The 17013-nt window shown below is 37.7% G+C and overlaps 3 protein-coding genes across 4 annotated transcripts; 2 read left to right on the forward strand and 1 right to left on the reverse strand.

The window, feature by feature from the left end:
* The first annotated feature begins 109 nt into the window (after positions 1-109).
* polk (polymerase (DNA directed) kappa) lies at positions 110-4186 on the forward strand. Its single transcript, XM_055162001.1, has 13 exons — positions 110-421; positions 527-646; positions 736-888; positions 965-1096; positions 1180-1330; positions 1407-1622; positions 1984-2108; positions 2175-2341; positions 2411-2443; positions 2519-2615; positions 2772-2943; positions 3025-3966; positions 4043-4186. Exons 1-13 carry the CDS (start codon positions 296-298, stop codon positions 4168-4170), a joined length of 2562 nt encoding a protein of 853 aa, XP_055017976.1. The 5' UTR covers positions 110-295; the 3' UTR covers positions 4171-4186.
* An 825-nt stretch (positions 4187-5011) lies between these two features.
* On the forward strand, positions 5012-8724 carry ankdd1b (ankyrin repeat and death domain containing 1B). 2 transcript variants are annotated; one of them, XM_020920900.2, is made up of 15 exons: positions 5012-5172; positions 5262-5362; positions 5567-5665; positions 5743-5841; positions 5913-6017; positions 6088-6192; positions 6326-6424; positions 6765-6863; positions 6965-7063; positions 7395-7493; positions 7558-7656; positions 7731-7826; positions 8071-8272; positions 8429-8560; positions 8638-8724. In XM_020920900.2, exons 1-15 carry the CDS (start codon positions 5022-5024, stop codon positions 8688-8690), a joined length of 1638 nt encoding a protein of 545 aa, XP_020776559.1. In that variant the 5' UTR covers positions 5012-5021; the 3' UTR covers positions 8691-8724. The 2 variants fall into 2 exon arrangements, with proteins under 2 accessions (XP_020776559.1, XP_055017977.1); XM_055162002.1 differs by lacking the exon at positions 8638-8724 and having other exon boundaries at positions 8071-8319.
* poc5 (POC5 centriolar protein homolog (Chlamydomonas)) lies at positions 8701-12824 on the reverse strand. The gene is made up of 13 exons (XM_020920964.2): positions 12751-12824; positions 12328-12411; positions 11989-12127; positions 11283-11387; positions 11005-11204; positions 10573-10749; positions 10407-10511; positions 10107-10286; positions 9811-9994; positions 9556-9680; positions 9388-9480; positions 9144-9314; positions 8701-9053 (listed from the first exon to the last, which is right to left on the reverse strand). The coding sequence occupies exons 2-13, from the start codon at positions 12409-12411 to the stop codon at positions 8919-8921; spliced, it is 1698 nt and encodes a 565-aa protein (XP_020776623.2). The 5' UTR covers positions 12751-12824; the 3' UTR covers positions 8701-8918.
* Between the last annotated feature and the right edge of the window lie 4189 nt (positions 12825-17013).

A 17013-nucleotide genomic window follows, 5' to 3' on the forward strand; every position in this document is an offset into this window, starting at 1 on the left:
AACGTTAATTAGAAATTTATTTGTCGATTGCCTAATTTCATGCACCATTAATCTTCACAAAATTTTAATTTTGTGGCCCCACCTTTTTGCGTACTCACCAAATCCCGGAAGTGCCGCCTAAACGTCATTATTTTGAAAACATGTCAGGGCATGAACATTGTGGAGCGAATTTCACTAAAGAATATAAGATTATTTGTTACAAATGGGAGTGATGCTAGTACATTAACTATTTTATGAACTGTCGCTACAGTTGGAGTGTAATTCGAGTAAAGATTTCCAAGTTTTCTTGTCAAAAATGGACAAGGACACTAATGCAAAGGGAGAAGGCATTCTTTCCAGAATGGCTCTCAATGACAATAAGGCAGGAATGGAGGGCCTTGACAGAGACAAGATCAACGCAATCATCATGGAGACATCTAAGGTAATAACCCTACATTCAGGCAAAATGAGCGTCTGTTTCCTTTTATGTGGACCAGTTCGTTTTCACCTCTAGTCCAAGTAACTTAAAATATGTTGTCGTCAACAGGGATCTAGGTTTTATGAAAATGAACTGAAGAGGGATCAGCAGGTCAACCAACGCATTGAGAAAATGATGCAGCAAAAGGCTTCTATTACAGGAGAGCAGTTACAGATGGCAAACCTCAAGGTATAATACTTTATTAGACACTGAACTTATACTTAACCTTCACCCACATCCCAAGAATGATATCGTGTAATTTCTTTGCTTCAACTTAGGTTGCAAAGATGGTCACAGAGATGGAGAAACATCGTGATCTCAGTCGGGTTATTGTACATGTGGACATGGATGCTTTCTATGCAGCTGTAGAGATGAGGGACTGCCCAGAGCTCAAGGATAAACCAATGGCTGTAGGCTCTATGAGCATGCTTGTAAGTAGATAATAAGTCAAATACTGTAGTAGTCGTTATTTGTTTTTCAAGTGGAGAATCTCATTTATGCTTCCAGTCAACATCAAACTATCATGCAAGAAAGTTTGGGGTACGAGCAGCCATGCCTGGATTTATTGCAAAGAAACTTTGCCCCAACTTGGTTATTGTTCCTACAAACTTTGACAAATATAGGGCCGTCAGTAAAGAGGTGAGTTTGATTACAAGTTACCAATATGGAATTCCAGTAAGCGTCTTGAGACTTATGTAATTTGTGTTATGCATATCATTCAGGTTCGGATAATATTTGCTGAGTATGATCCTGATTTCCAACCAGTCAGCCTGGACGAAGCCTATCTGGACTTCACAGAGCACCTGGAACAGAGAAAGAGCTGGCCAGAATCAGCACGCACACACTACTATAGTAACAGCACTAACAACAATGGCAAGCATAACATACTTTTTAATAAATCTACAAATGTTACATATTACTGGTTGCCTCTAATAACACTCTATTAAAGATGAGGCACAGATGGAACCAGTGGAAAAGACAGAAGTAAAGGATCTTTCCCCTGTTTTATTTGAGGACAGCCCCAGCTCCTCTCCTGTGCTTACCAGCTGTGGAAGTGGGGCTATTGTTGGCAAAATATTTGAAGTATTTGGGACATCTACTGAGGAGGCTGTAAGAGAGATGCGTTTCCGAATTGAGCAGAAAACAAAGTTAACAGCAAGCGCAGGTTAGTGTGAACACAAATGGTTACAGAAAGCAAAGTGTCATGTACTGTGCATATTTTTACATTGTAAAACAGTCACACATATTCACACATGCACACAAATAGAATAATTACATTTATAAATATTATAATTTAATAAAGAGAGAGATTAAAGAAGTGATGAGCAAAAATAAATCATAATACAATAATTATAATAAATTAAATAATTGTAATAAATAGGCTTCTATTTACTACTGTAAAGTAGTGGAATATAAAGACAAAGGTCCTACTGGTACATCTATAAGGTACCTACAACAAACACTGAGCCTAAAATTGCAAAATGTCATTAACTAAGTGTTATTACAGATATTCTATAATCTTCTAGGTATTGCTCCCAACATGATGTTGGCCAAGGTATGCAGTGATAAGAATAAACCCAATGGTCAATACAGACTTCCTCCCACAAGAGATGCAGTGATGGACTTCATTCACAATCTCCCAGTTCGCAAGGTACAGCATATTCCACTAATCTAATGTCCTCAAGTTTCAAGTAAGTAAATTTTCATTGTTTTTTAGGTGCCTGGCATTGGTAAAGTGAGTGAGAAGATGCTGAAAGCCCTAGGCATCTGTAACTGTTTTGATCTTAGACAGCAGATGGCACTGTTGTCCTTGTTGTTCTCCGAGACTGCTTGGCATCACTTCATAGAGTTATCCCTAGGTTTGAGCTCCACATTTATACCAAGGTGATGAAATAGTTTTAAACATACTATTGTTGTTGACATAACAGAATTATAATATATAGTTTATTTCAGGAATGAGGAGAGAAAAAGCATGAGCACTGAACGGTAAGTAATATAACAAAATTTTATGGTAAATACATTCTGAACACAATTATTTATTTATTTATTTTTACCTGACAGGACATTTAAAGAACTTAGTTACCCAGAGGAACAGTTTGCTTTGTGTAGAGAACTTTGTGATGATTTAGCAGAAGACATGAAGAAAGAAGGCCTAAAGGTACAGAACATCAGGTGCATTTAATAAAACATCACCCCAATAGAGTAGGATTGAAGTGCCGTTCATGCACCTTAAACCATTAGGCCCACTTTGAACTGCCCTTGTTTGTTCTGTGAGTTGTATAAAGACGATAACTTTGATATATTTGTCTTAAAGGGTAAAACGGTTACAGTGAAGCTAAAGAACGTCAATTTTGAAGTGAAAACCAGAGCGATGACTGTACAATGTGCAGTGGCTACAGCTGAGGAGATTTATGCTATTGCTAAGGACCTGCTGAAAACTGAAATAGAAAATGTAGCTCCTCACCTGCTCAGACTGAGACTCATGGGTGAGTGACATATCAGTTAAAATATATATAGGGAGAGCCACCAAAAATAACATGTTTTGACTATTTTATCTCTGTGATTAGGTGTTAGAGTTTCTGCATTTGTCAACTTGGAAGACAAAAGGCTGCTGCAAAAAAGCATCGTGGGATTTTTTCAGCAGGGCAAAAAGGACTGCAGTACCCCTGGTGGTTCTCTACAAGAACCTTCTCAGAAATTGGAGAGACCTCAATTTTTAAGGCAGAATAAGCAAGAAGGGCTGGAGGAACATAAGATGTTTGATAAACCAAAACTGTCTTTTTTTCAAATGGCTCAGGTCAAAAGACTTCAAGTTGAAGCTGAAAAAGCAGCCTCACAAAACATAGTTACAATGGAAAATCCCTGCACTTCTGTTGATAATGACCAACGCAACAATGAGATTTTAACAGAAAAGCTGGCACCACAGAATGCTTCCCTTTTAACTGCACAGAACCTCTCCCCATCACCAGAGCCTCAACCATCCACTTCAGACTGTGGTATTCCATCGTCTGAAGGCCTCACCTGCCCCGTGTGCTTCTGTCAAGTCAATACAACCAACTTAAATATTTTTAATAACCACATAGACCTGTGTCTCAAAGGGGCTACAACAAGGAGTGACCAGAACACTGACCCTGAATCAGATTTGAGGTCACAAAATACAGATACCCAATGTCACATATCAGACAAATACAGTTTAGAAGAAAATAAGAAGACTGAAGTCTCCAAACAAGATTTTGGCAAAATGAATCCACAGGAGGGTTATAAAAATGGAGGCAGTGCTTTGAACAGCGATGACCGTATAGGTTCAGAGCACCCAAAATCATGTGATGATAAATGCCCTGTCCTCATCTGTCCGGTGTGCCACAAAACCCAGGACACGAATGACCTTACTGCTTTTAACCATCATGTTGACCTTTGCCTGAACCAGGAAGTGCTACACAAGCTCGAGGGACAAACAATAATGCCAGCAAAGCCAGCATTAGTTACAGTCACAAACAATAAAGGAACAGGTGAGTAATCGTAATCATAAAAAAAAACAATAGTGTATGCATATAATCCTAAACTTGTGTTAACCGTTGTTTACAGTCAGCAATCCACTTATGCATAAGTCAACCAAAGGCAAAACCAAAAGGCGAGACTCTCCTTCCTCTCCTCCCTCGAAAAAGGCTAAAGGGCATGGATCCCACAACACCATTGACCGATTCTTCAGGTGATTTCTGCTCAAGCAACATACTTCTCTATACATGCAATGAAGAATTTCTGTGTAATGTAATGCAATTTTATTACTGCTTCACATGATCATGTAAATATAAAACAGCAATTGCACTAGCCACATTTTAGACCATATAATAAAGTAAATAAGAATAATAATTCAATAATTCAATGTATAAGCATTTAAGAAATTATTTATTCTCAAATGGTAATATTTATTACCTGCTTATGTGAAGGTTTTAGAAATTGTTATTTATTGTATTTTATAATTAAAAAATATAATAATAATAATAAATTGCCATTGCTTGCAATAATTTACTGTTCAACATATTTATTACATTTTTGCTTGCAATAATTTAGGTTTTGGTACGAACTTTCTTGTTTCTAAATAAAATAGTCTTGTTTATTCATAGCATTTTATGTTTGCTGATTTAAGTGATATTACACCCTTAAACTCTCTAGTCAATAGTGTCTCTGTAAGAACTGAAATTGAAGCCTGGAACAAAGCGTGAATAAGAATAAGAATAAGAAACTTTGACTTTATGTTCTTATTAAGATTGTATACTTAGTAGATAGAAACAGAAGTTATAGAATTTACTGAAACCATTAACTTCAATGTTATATTTTCTCTTGAGCATTACTCTCAAGGGTGTGTGCTATAAAGTAAACATGAATCAGCCTTGCAGCTATCAAGAAAATACAAGAAGCACAAGTCAATATGCTCTGCTCAGAAACAACACAGACATTGGATGGAGTTTTTAGGGTTTTGTTCAAGGTTTTATTCTATAGATTTGTTCATGGCAGTGTGCATGTAGAAAAAAACAAACACCACTAGACTCACCTTAGTTACACAATGGAGAGATTATCAACTTGGAAAGCAGCAAAGAAAACCTTGGATTCTCAAAAATGGGTAGGACAGGACAGTGTGAAGGCATTTACAGACTTTGTCCTGAACAAGAACTCTGACAAGGAGCCAGATCAGAGTTTTGATAATAAGGAGATGTGTAAGTATACATTTTATTATATTAGTAGTTTTACATAAATTTGTTAAAGGTACGTACATTTGCATTTTTAAAAATCTGTTTTTGTCAAGTGCTTCTTACAGAAAAGCAGTTCATAGACGCAGCTAAGAGGAATGACATAGAAACAATGAAAGTGGCTGGAAAGGGACTGAATGCAAATGCAAAAAATGTGGTAAGTCTTTTAACAATCTTCTCAGAAAATAAACTTGTAAAAGTAGTAAAAGTTGTTTCATTTCATTTTTTAAATATTCCCTTCTGTGTTCAGTTTTCAGTGTTACTGAATGCTTGTTATTTTTCTCACTGTTTCTCTCAGGGTACAGTTAAGTCTAAATAAATTAAATGTTCTAAAATAAATGACAATGATTGTGTGCCACAGGATCAACGGACTGCTCTGCACTTTGCTGTTGCTCGAAAGAATAAGGAGGCAGTGCAATTTCTCCTTCAGCGTAGGGTCAAAGTGGATCAGAAGGACAAAGTGAGAGCCATCTGCAGTGATGTGCAAACAGTACAAGCTAACTTAAATAAAACCTCAACTGGGTTTCTAATTAACAGCATGGGGTCACGCCAATTCATTTAGCAGCCTGGTTTGGAAGTTTGGACATTCTGAAGTTGCTAGTGAAGGCCGGGGCTGAGCAGAAATCAGAAAATGAGGTAGACTTGTCTCACCATTAATTTGTAAAATTGAAATGTAAGTTTTGCTGTTATGTTAATTTTTACTTCAGGAGGGACTGAACATCTTGCATTGTGCTACTATCAACAACCACACAGAAATAGTCGAGTACATTATCAATGACCTCATTATGAAGGAACTAGACAAAGGGGACAGAGTATGTTTAAAGATAACTCATTCTATCCCATTTTCTATTTGTTGATTTTTATGTATTATGTATTTTGCAGTCTGGGCAGCGCCCCTTCTCCCTGGCGGCAAAGCATGGCTGTGTTGAAATGCTTGAGATGCTGATGGATTCTTCTTACAATATGGGCACCATGGAGCCCAACCAGGTTTAAGCTTAAACTTTACTGTTGTGTATTTTGCAGTACTAACCTTGGTTTCTGGTTGTTTTCACTGTGCACCTATCATCCAGTTCAAAGTCAAACATTCACTACTGTGCGCTGTTTCCCTCCCGTCTGCCAGAGAGGGGACACGCCTCTGCACTTAGCTGCCAGGAATGGCCATGGGCAGACAGTCCAACTGCTACTGCTGTGCTTTGATACTCGAGATGAAGTCAATCAGGTAGACAATCTGTATAAATATTCCATAATTCAGGATTTCTGAATACAGCTATCACTAACATTTATTTTACTGTAGGTGAAAGTAGTTAGGTTATCATTGTTAACTAAAAGACACCTTAGGCTGTTATTATCTCACTTAGTTCTCTCTCTCATAGTGAATTTTGAGCAAATAACCAAAGGCTACCATTGAAAAAAATAAACTTGATAATGATATTTATTCCGAGGCCAGTTTATGGTAAAAAAAAGAGGGACTAAAATGTTTTGGGAATAATTCACTATCTAAATTTAATCAACATTGTATTTTATAACTATCTGAATATGTTGATGAATTTAAATTTTAGGATGGTGAAACAGCCCTGTACCAGGCAGCAGACAATGGACATGAAGAATGTGTCCAAACATTGCTGGAGTCTGACTGTGACCCCAACATCATCACAAATGTATAGCAACTTAAATCTTACTAACCTATTGTGTCTGCTTCAAGAAACACAGAAGGATTCATACAAGTCAGTGGCATTTTGTTCCAACATTTCTATTATAGGACAAACGTAGTGCACTACATAGAGCTGCAGAAAGAGGAGACACATCTTTGGTACAACTTCTTTTGGAGTACGAAGCCCAAATTGAATGTTCTGACCAGGTATTTACTATATTCACTATTGGTTCATTCAGACAAATAGAAAACTGTGTTTCTATTTTGGTGCAGGAGTGGTTCAGTGTTAAAAGATGATTGATCCCAACTCTGACAAGTGCATATTGTTGTGTCCTGGTGCAAGACACTTCATCCACCTTGTCTGTAACTGTAGCTAGTTTTTGGTGGTTATCAAAAAGGCTGTAGGCGCAGATTGGCAGCCACATGTTTGCCACCTGTCAAATGGCTTACTGTCTCAAAGAGGCATGAATAAATAGTACATGAAATTGTAACATTTACAATCATCTGGGAGTTTAATGCATGATTATTTACTTCACAGAACTTACAGACTCCCCTTCATTTAGCAGTGAAAAATGGTCACCTCCCTGTCATCCATTGTCTACTTGAGGCTGGCTGCAATTGTGACACTACAGATAAGGTACAATCATCACAATGAATGGTTCAACTAACAAACTAAGTAATATACTCGTTTACATCTGTAGAGGTCCCAAACAGCCATGCACATTGCCGCTGAGATGGGTAAAGTAGAAGTTACAGAAATGCTTCTTAAGGCAGGAGTAAATCTTTCATTGAAAGACAAGGTACTTTCTAAACTGAATAAATAAATGCTTAAAATCTAGTTACTATCTTTAGTAAATGTTTGTTTTCCACATAGCAAGGTAAAACTGCTCTTGATGTAGCGGCACGAGCGGGTGAGGTGGTCATTGTTGACATGATCATTAAAGCAGAGAGGTACAATATTTGGAAACAGGTAAGATTTTTCCTATCATTTTCCAACAGTGACATATCCAATTCTTAACACTTTTATCAGGCATAGGGAACGTGGCTGTGAACCTTAACATTTTTGACAGCTAAGAGACCACTAAAAATGTAATCCAATTTCTAAAATGTTACTGGCACTAACAAGACTAACTGTGTGATATTTCATCCAGTTTTTCATTTCTATGTAGCACGTGACTTTCTCTGAAATTGAAATAATTCAATTGCCCTTTCAGACCAACCCTGAAGTTAATCAAAGTGTCCGAAGCGAGTTTCCTCTGACGTTTAAACTGGACCATCGTTATGAGACAAAGCAGCTGCGTTCAACAGCCTGGCGTTTAGCATATAAGCTTTTGAAACCAGGGCAATGGAAGAAATTGGCTGAACACTGGGGATTTACCACACAACAAGTGGAGGCTATTGAGAAGCAGTGGACAGGTACAGCACATATCTGAATTTTTTCCTCCCTGAAGTCCAAAGACCAAGTAAGACAGTTTATTTTAGTTATTTGTTAAACCTGCCACTAATGTCTGTACATTTAAAATACATAATGCAGTATAATTATAAAGCTGTTCCTATTGTTTGATGGCACAGGGCCGAACAGTTATCAGGAGCATGGAAACCGGATGTTGCTGATCTGGCTCCATGGGGTTGAGATGGCAAATAAAAGTCCAATCCGAGAACTTTACCAAAGCCTTGTACTCACAGACAACCGAAAAGCTGCAGGTATCTGTAAAATATAAATATTTAATCTATATACCATGTTTTGTTGGTAATATACAATAACATCATGTTTGTTTCAGATAAAATACGAATGGAATCTGAAAGTGTCAAAAAGAGTTGTAGAATTTCTTAAGACAAATAAAACCATTAAAAAAATTTATTCAAAATTCAAGTGTCAGATGTATCATTACCAAAAATTAGCACAAATGTTTATCACAGTAGATTCTTATTTGGACATAATTTAAATCATTACATATGTCAGCAGCAATCTAGATACAGAATTTGATTAAAAGCTAAATAACTAATCATTATAAATAAATTAATGACAATGAAACATGTAAAATTTTGACAGTTGTACGTTTCAATCCACTACTTTGATGGAGTGTATATGGCAGGTGCCAGAGTGTGTGCGGGAAGAGCTCCTTCCTGTCGTGGGCCGCCGACTTTGCTGGGACGAGCGAGGAAACTTGGCAGCTGTGGCCTGACCAACAGTGAGCTACATGGAATAAGAGACAACAATTCTTTTTGGATTATGTGTTTATGTAAACTGTAGACTATATAAAATGAATGAAGATTGCTATTGTACCTGTGTAACTGGATGGTGTCTCTCCACTATGACAGAGCTCATGGGAGGAGACACACCCATCACCTGGAGACTACTGCGAGCAGCTTTACTGACATCACTACGAGCTGTAATTCGAGCAGTCACAGTTTTGGAGGATTTTTGTTGACCATCATTAACTACCCACCCACTGGCCTGAAAACAAACAGAAAATACATACAGTGTAGGTTATTTAGCGAGAGACTTCAGATAGACAATAAATAATTACCTGCTGTTTGAAGGGTGCAGTGGTCTCCAGAGAGCTGTGGCCAATTGTGGAGGAAGGAAGAACATCTGCTCTTGATGCTGGACGCAAACTCATCTACAATAATAATTAAATATAAAAAAAAAATAATGTTGGAGACTCCTGTACTGAACAAATGAATGATTTCCCTACCAAGTCTTCTGATTCACTGTTTAACGGAGGCTCTGTGTGATCAAAATGGACAGGATTGAATCGTGTTGAGGGACCAGTATGTGGGCCCATGCTAGAAGAGCCAGGCTCATCAGGGCGAGGGGGTTCTACAAGCAGAAAATTTGGAAATACATCAATCCAAGACTGTAGATATGTTAGCTTAAAACAATATAACTTTGATCTTTTTTCAAAATATTATTTTTTTGTTCTGTAGTAAAACATGTATTTAGCATAGACCTTGTTGATCCTGTGATGGAAGTGGCTCCGACCACCCCTCTGTGGTTTGGAACATGTTGAGAGCCTCCATGTTGAGGGCACATACGCCCCTCATGAAGGCTTTCTTCATAGATTCCTCATAACGTTCCCGTTCCAGCCGCAGTCTCTGGATCTCAGCAAGAGCTTTGTCTAACACCCCACGTTGCTGAAGGAAAAAATAATAAATCAATAACAGTCATTCCACAGTATTATTGGCAGCAGTTCTTAAATCATAAATGACAGGAATATGTGAAGCTAATATGAATGTTTTTGTTTACCTCTGTCAGTTTGGCTTCATACTCTGCAGACAGGCGCTCACAGACCTCCTCGGCCTTTGCACGACATGCACGCTCCACATTGACCTTCCAGTGTTTCTGGATCAGAGAGTGCCAACTTAACCACACCTTCCTCTTCAGCTGCAGTTCATAGTGCCGCTTTGCCGCTTGAGCAGCGTGAGCCTGGAAAGAACAAAATTACACTTATTAAATCCATGAGCAGATGGGCAACAGAAAACATAGAATTATTGTTGTTGATGATTAAGTTGATTTGTTTATGAATCCGATACACTGCTTTATTACCTCCTCCTTAACTTCAATGTGCTGAAGTCTCCAGTGAGTGAAGGCTCTCATTTTTTCAACTTTCTCTTTTTGTCGTTCTAATACCTGGCTCAAGTTCCCAATGACCTGAGAAAAGTTAAAATGTTTCAAGTTTGAGTAAACCATGATAAAACAAACGTGTCCTTACCTCATCCTTTCTTTGGTTTGAAATTTCATATGTTTGTAGCAGCTCCTTTAAGTGGTCTATCTCAGACTGTAGGCCTGCTGTCTGTGCTCTACATTTTTCTTTCTCTTTTTTCATTTCCAACTTGTGTTTCTCCATAAACACTAGTTTCCATTTCCTGAGTTCAGTCAGCACATTTGACTAAAGAAAAAAAGAGTTCACATGTATGTATATAAATTATTATTATTTTGACATTTGAAATGCATTTCACCAGACCTAACTAAAATAATAGTTTTAAATTACGCAGCTTTATATTGACTGACTCAAGGCTCTAGTAGAAAACACATGCTATACAAATAAAACTACAATATTTATGGTGGCTAATAATCTGCATGCATTTCGGTAGATGATGTCATTAATCTGACTGATTGGATACATAGTGCATAGAAAGTTAACCTTGAGGTTGTTGCTCCACACATCTAGGATGTTCTCCATTCTGCTCATGTTTTCCTTGGAGATAAACATCTCAGCCACAACAGCCTCAAAAGCATCAGGGCTGGTTGATCTGGATCTCTCAGGCGGAGTCTGTAACCGCTCTGAACCAACCTCTGACACCAGTGACCCCATACTTGTTGACTGACCTACTGTTTCTCCCACTAGAAAAGAAAGTGAAGACTAAAATTCACAACAGAATTTGTTACCTCGTGAACCTGTTTTTTAAACCAAAATATTACCATGAGCGGGTCTTGAGGATGCAGCATGCTTATTCAGAGAGCCCTGTAACGTAGAGGATGCTCTTGATGATCTTCCACTCAAAGGTCTTACATTTTCAGTTTCGGCTTCAAGTGTATATCAATAAGTGGCAAGAAGACAAAACAAGACAAGACAGAATTAGTGTGTTCTTGAAACTGTTCAAATACAATACAAACTGATACAATCTGGTCATGACATACACTAAAAAGTAAAGATTTAAAACGAGTTGAAAAAGAAATACTGTTAAACGTGACTGAACACAATACCACGAAGCCTGGGATGACTGGCCATGACTCCTCCAGAAGTCCAGGAATGCATGATTAATCTCAATATCTTAATTAAATACTCCTCGTAGAAGCCTTACTCTTGAGAGCCTTTTGGGCAGAGTGCCAGGAGATCATTACCAATCATCCTGTCTGCTTGCTACATCCCTGTGCACTACTAAACTGCAGCTGCAAGCTCAAAGAGAGTCACGTCTAGTAGAGGGAGGATGATGGACTATAAGATGTGGATAAAACTCAATGATAAAAACCTGATGGAGATGTACATGATGATGGCTTCAGCTTAACCTGATCAAGTATGTCAACCCTTTAAACAACCTCACACAGTCCTTCACGACAATTAAGTCATCCAGTGAAGATATATTTGTAAAGGCTACATGACTTAATAAGAAGAAAATATGAATACCTGCTGGGTGGTGTGGTTGGGTCTCATTCTTTGGCTGTTTACTTGGCACTTCAACTGACAGCTGGGATGTTCTCAGCTGCTGCAGTGTGTCTAGTTTTGGGGTCACTACTGCATAACGGATTAACTCCTCATACTCATCCTGTTGATTGATGAATGTTATTACTTCAGATATTACATTATAAATTAAATCCAAACCAATGAATATGTAGTGTTACATATTAATCATTAAATATATCTAATAAATCTAGCTATCTATAAACTTTGGTGCTGGGATTTAATATAATAACCACACTATCACACGTGTTTGATTTGAATTTTGAAATATATTGAACATTTTACCTGAAGTTCTGAAGAGACTGAGCTGCCCCTATCTGAATCTTTGGGCAGAACTGGAGTGGCTCGTTCTTCCTCGTCTGAAGACATCTGATTACAGCAGAGAGATTAACACGCATCAATGAAGGCACGGGGGAATATTTAGCCTAGTGCTACCAGCATACAAGCAGCTGAAAAGGTCAATACTCAACACTGATGAATAAGCACACTGAAATTAGAAATATAAAGTCTAAGGGTTTATGTCTATCCAATAAGCAGCGACGACTTTGTGCACACGGATTGCCCCAAAAACAAATGTGAGGATTAATTAGATATGGCGTCCTGTACCAGATCTACGTGTTGCTTCTTCGCCGTCTGTTAGGTTTAACATGGCCTCTAATATGACACAAAACCGCGTCTTATTGAGACAGAACTTTAAATTATACTTACCAGCTTTTATTGTAGTTAAGTTTTCAGAAATCAGTTGAACGCTTGATTCGCTGTTTCAAACAGACGGACTTCGGAACAACGCGTGCTCTGATTGGTCATATTCTCCAGTCCATACTGATTAGCAAATGTGATTGGTCAAAGGGTTTCCATAGTAACAGTATACGGAAATTGATTTTTATTTATTTATTTTTTTCCTGTAGGCTATATATTTTTATTTTTGTTATTTAATTATTTATTTATTCACTTACATCTCAGCAGGAAACTATGTGAATAAAAAATGTGCAACAAGGTTTGGGGTGAGGGGATGGAGATCGGTACTGCCCATGTAAATATGTCACTATACTGATGATGAAGACTTGCACATCAACAGGTTGAGAGATAGAGCACTTTCCTCCAAATATTGCTATTTCTTTGAATCCAAATCATGCTGAAGATTATCCCATGCTACTCTGCGGGTAATAGACGTTTGTGCTAAATGACAGGATGCTGTGGCTCAAACAGATACTGATTTGCATTTCAGAGCAGATGAGTCACATGTTTTAAAAGGCTTTTTAGTATGTGTTCACTGCTTTTTTCTTTTATAGTTTGTGTAAACTGAAATCTTGTCTTAGTATTTTATCTCAATTTTGAATGGCAAGTAACAGCCTTCGAACAAAACAAGAATATGGGCTGGTAGGTTGGTTACTGAGATATTATAAAGTCATAGCGTTATGTTTATATTTTTCATACTTTTTTGAAAGAAGCTTGAAGCTTGGATTGTTGTCATCTTGTAAACTGGGATTGGGAATGTTATTATTAACACACATGATCATCAATGATGATTATCAAGCATATTAATCTTACATCTTATTGATCAATGAATGATTTCCCTTTCAGTCCCACAAATGCATCACACCAGCTGATAGTTTAGATATAGCGAAGATATAGTGGTAACCGCCTGGAGCTATTCTTCATATTCAGTCTGTAAATTTAACATTCTCTTCAACAGAGTAACTGCACCTGTGTGTTCAAATAGGATTTAGCTCATATTCTTCCCTTGTAGCCTGTTCAATCTGTTCCAGAACAATAGTCACAATTCATTTGAGTCTCGTCCCCTGTGGTATTTTAGCACAGTCGTGAAACAAATATTCAGCATGCCAAACAGTATGGGATAGTTTTATTAGTGCTGCAGTCTCCATTTTTTATTAATTAACCATTGGATTTTATGTAGTGCCTTTCAAGATACCCAAAATGCTTCACATTACATTATTCATTCACTACTACTAAGCTACTATTGTAGCCACAGCTGCCCTCAGGTAGACTGATGGAAGTGAGGCTGCCAAGTTGCGCCATCAGCACCTCCGACCACTACCAACACACACACGCATGCACACACACACACACACACACACACACACACACACACACAGGCACACGCGCACGCACACACACACACACACACACGTGGGGGAAGTGTCTCGCTTACAGACACAATAACAGTTTTTGTCACTGGTGCCCTACTATGGCACCTGGTATTCCCAGCCATCTCCCATCCATGTAATGACCAGGTCCAGCCTGCTTAGTTTCTGAGCTCTGACAAAATCAAACTTTTACAAGTCAGTATAGCCACAAATATGGCCACATTTATATTACTAATCATACTTCTCCTCACATATTGGAGCGATGACCTCTCACTGAACAAAAACACATTTTGAAGCTATTCATGACTGCCCACTGAGTTCAAATTAGTTTTCATTACATTCTGATGTAGCAGGACTTCCCCTTCAGGCCAGACTAATCCATCAAGTTGCATTCAATGACAAGTGTGTCCTTTGGTTTGTACTAAAATCAAACGCACTTAAAATTGAAATGGGCTATAATATCCGTCTTTACTAAAGGCTTTTCATTTAAGTTGTGACACACCGGAGATGGAATAAGCAATAATGAACAAAGCCACCTCTTACAAATATGATGATAGAAATCAAACCATAAACCCAGCACTTAACACAGTCCTAATGCACATCAAGATTTTGTAGATTACAATTTTGCAGTGTAATCACATCAGAAGAGAAGCCAGAAAAACTTGAGCAATAGATTCACTTAAAAGTTTGCCAAACAGAATGATATTTGAAATTCTCCAAGGAGGCAACTGTTGTGTAGTGAAGTGAAAGGAAGATAATGGAATTTCAATTGAAAAACTGGGACAAAGCACATCATGTCATAAAATGGTGGTTTTGACTAATGAGAACCACTCAGATTCATGTGAGTGATATCAGAGCATTGGGGCTACTCTTATTTGTTTATTTTATAGGAGATTATGATATATTTTTGATGAAGGTTAAATTCAGAGTTTTGCAGATTCTTACAGGAATTCTTATGGGAAGTTTTTCGGAGTCTTATGGGAGAAATAACACATAAATGTTAACCTAATATTTTTTTTTCACTTTATTTTCATGTAGTCTAATCTGCATATTACTTTTTAGACCTTTTGTGGAGCTCAAATACAAATATGAGCCAAGTAACTTGTTTTCCATCCTTTGTAATAGAAAAGCGTAAGACAAGTTTTATAATCATTACTTTTTTTTCCCCTTAAAACCATTAACATTTAGATCTGATGTCAGTTAAAAAAAATGTATGTATTGTGGTCTACTTCTTTTTGCCTGTAGTTGCCTCAAGTCAGGATTTTTCAAATAGCATTGCATTTTAAAGGGTCTATCGGGACTAATGCATAATTTGGACCCAAACTGGTCCAAATGGTAACTATATGATCTTTGAAAGTGAGTCACAGAAGCACTCAGAGAGAAATCCACACTCGCTCAGAGTGACACATTTAAAGCCAGCATTTAAAACTGACCATTGTAGCATGTATTGTAGTTCATCAGATGTACTGTAAATGCTATGAAAGGCTGCTGAGGTCTCACACTCATAAGCAGCCGGTTACAGTACTGACCCCTTGTGGTAAGTCTGCAGTTTGTGGCATTTTTTTTGTCCTTTTAATAGTTAAGAATGGACATATGTTTAACATTCATAGATCATTATTTTACATTGTGTTCATTGTAAACCGCTAATTTGATTTAAAAGAGCTTATGTCGTCTTTAATATATCTTTTACTAACTAATCCTAAATTTATAGCTATTGACCAAACTACTTAATATAACTACAGCTATGTACAAATCTCCTGATCAGATATTTTGTAAATTGCATTTCTCCCTGTGTGTATGCCAAGACTTGTACATGCGCAGTTGCTTGCATGTGTAAGATGGAGGGTCATTTTACTGTCCCTTACATTAAGTTAAGTGCTTCTCGGCTCTTCAGCTGTAGTAAATGGCTTCTTATTGCCGGAAGGGGGGTTTGACTGCAGACTCTGAATTAAAAGCAGAATGTCCCTTGCCCTAGGTCAGTGCTTCAGTGAATTGTCAAAATGTGGACACAAGGATTCTCTTCATAGTCACGGTTTGCTAGTGTATTCATTTATAGTGCCTATTGTGGATAAAATAGCAAAGACCTATTCAATATCCTCTATCCTGATTTGATTCATGGCCATTGTCTCAGCCTTGGTGGAAACATAAACAGTCTCTTCACCTTATAAATTGCTTCTATCTAGTGTGGTTTAGATTTAGTGAAAAATAAAGAAGGGGAACTTGGGTAACACGCTCAAAGGTTATTTCTGTTGCATCAGTCGTATTGCCTTGTAGTTCTTTGTTCTTGCACCACATCAGGCATACAGGCAATCACTGTCAACCACTTCATTAAAGAGCAGCTTACAGAATCTCTTATAGTGACGTGTCAAGAGTATAGTTTTATTCTGTCTGTTAATTTAGCTAGTGCTACAAAATATACCACAACACATAAACTGCACTTGTCATGATGGATTTATTTTCAGATATTCAGTGAAATGGGACCACTATTGCATACTGTGGTCATGGTATGTCTAACATCAATTTCCTTGATATTGCATCCACAGGCAAATCTGAATGAATAATCATTTGACTAGCCCATCTTCCAGATAAAACCTCAATATATTTATGAAAGCAAAAACATATGACTCAAATGTGACAGTTATTTAAAATGTCAGTAAAGAATTGTGTACCTAGATATTGTTGAATAACAGGGTTTCTAAAAAAGAAAAGTGTCTTTCCTCATGCAGGAGTGAGTGAAACAGGCAACCCCTCCTCTGTTCCTCTGCCATCCCCCATCCACTGTGGAGTCACGAGCCACGCGCACTCAGCACCACGGAGAGCGGCGCTCCTCTGGGCTCAGCCGTCATCACCATTCAAGAGCAGT

This window comes from Boleophthalmus pectinirostris, unplaced genomic scaffold (assembly GCF_026225935.1).
Source record: "Boleophthalmus pectinirostris isolate CB_2022bp ecotype Guang Dong unplaced genomic scaffold, ASM2622593v1 HiC_scaffold_4, whole genome shotgun sequence".
In the NCBI taxonomy this organism is placed as follows: domain Eukaryota; kingdom Metazoa; phylum Chordata; class Actinopteri; order Gobiiformes; family Gobiidae; genus Boleophthalmus; species Boleophthalmus pectinirostris.

Bases quoted from the DNA above. Each gene is read 5' to 3' on its own strand.
- polk (XM_055162001.1), top strand. From the start codon at position 296: ATGGACAAGGACACTAATGCAAAGGGAGAAGGCATTCTTTCCAGAATG. The intron at 1,331-1,406 runs GCAAGCATAACA...ACTCTATTAAAG, and splicing joins TAACAGCACTAACAACAATG to ATGAGGCACAGATGGAACCA. The intron at 2,616-2,771 runs GTACAGAACATC...TTTGTCTTAAAG, and splicing joins TGAAGAAAGAAGGCCTAAAG to GGTAAAACGGTTACAGTGAA.
- poc5 (XM_020920964.2), bottom strand. From the start codon at position 12,411: ATGTCTTCAGACGAGGAAGAACGAGCCACTCCAGTTCTGCCCAAAGAT. The intron at 10,750-11,004 runs GTTAACTTTCTA...TTTTTTCTTTAG, and splicing joins TGTGGAGCAACAACCTCAAG to TCAAATGTGCTGACTGAACT. The intron at 9,481-9,555 runs GTAGGGAAATCA...TTATTATTGTAG, and splicing joins ACAGTGAATCAGAAGACTTG to ATGAGTTTGCGTCCAGCATC.
- ankdd1b (XM_020920900.2), top strand. From the start codon at position 5,022: ATGGAGAGATTATCAACTTGGAAAGCAGCAAAGAAAACCTTGGATTCT. The intron at 6,425-6,764 runs GTAGACAATCTG...TTTAAATTTTAG, and splicing joins CTCGAGATGAAGTCAATCAG to GATGGTGAAACAGCCCTGTA. The intron at 8,273-8,428 runs GTACAGCACATA...TTGATGGCACAG, and splicing joins TATTGAGAAGCAGTGGACAG to GGCCGAACAGTTATCAGGAG.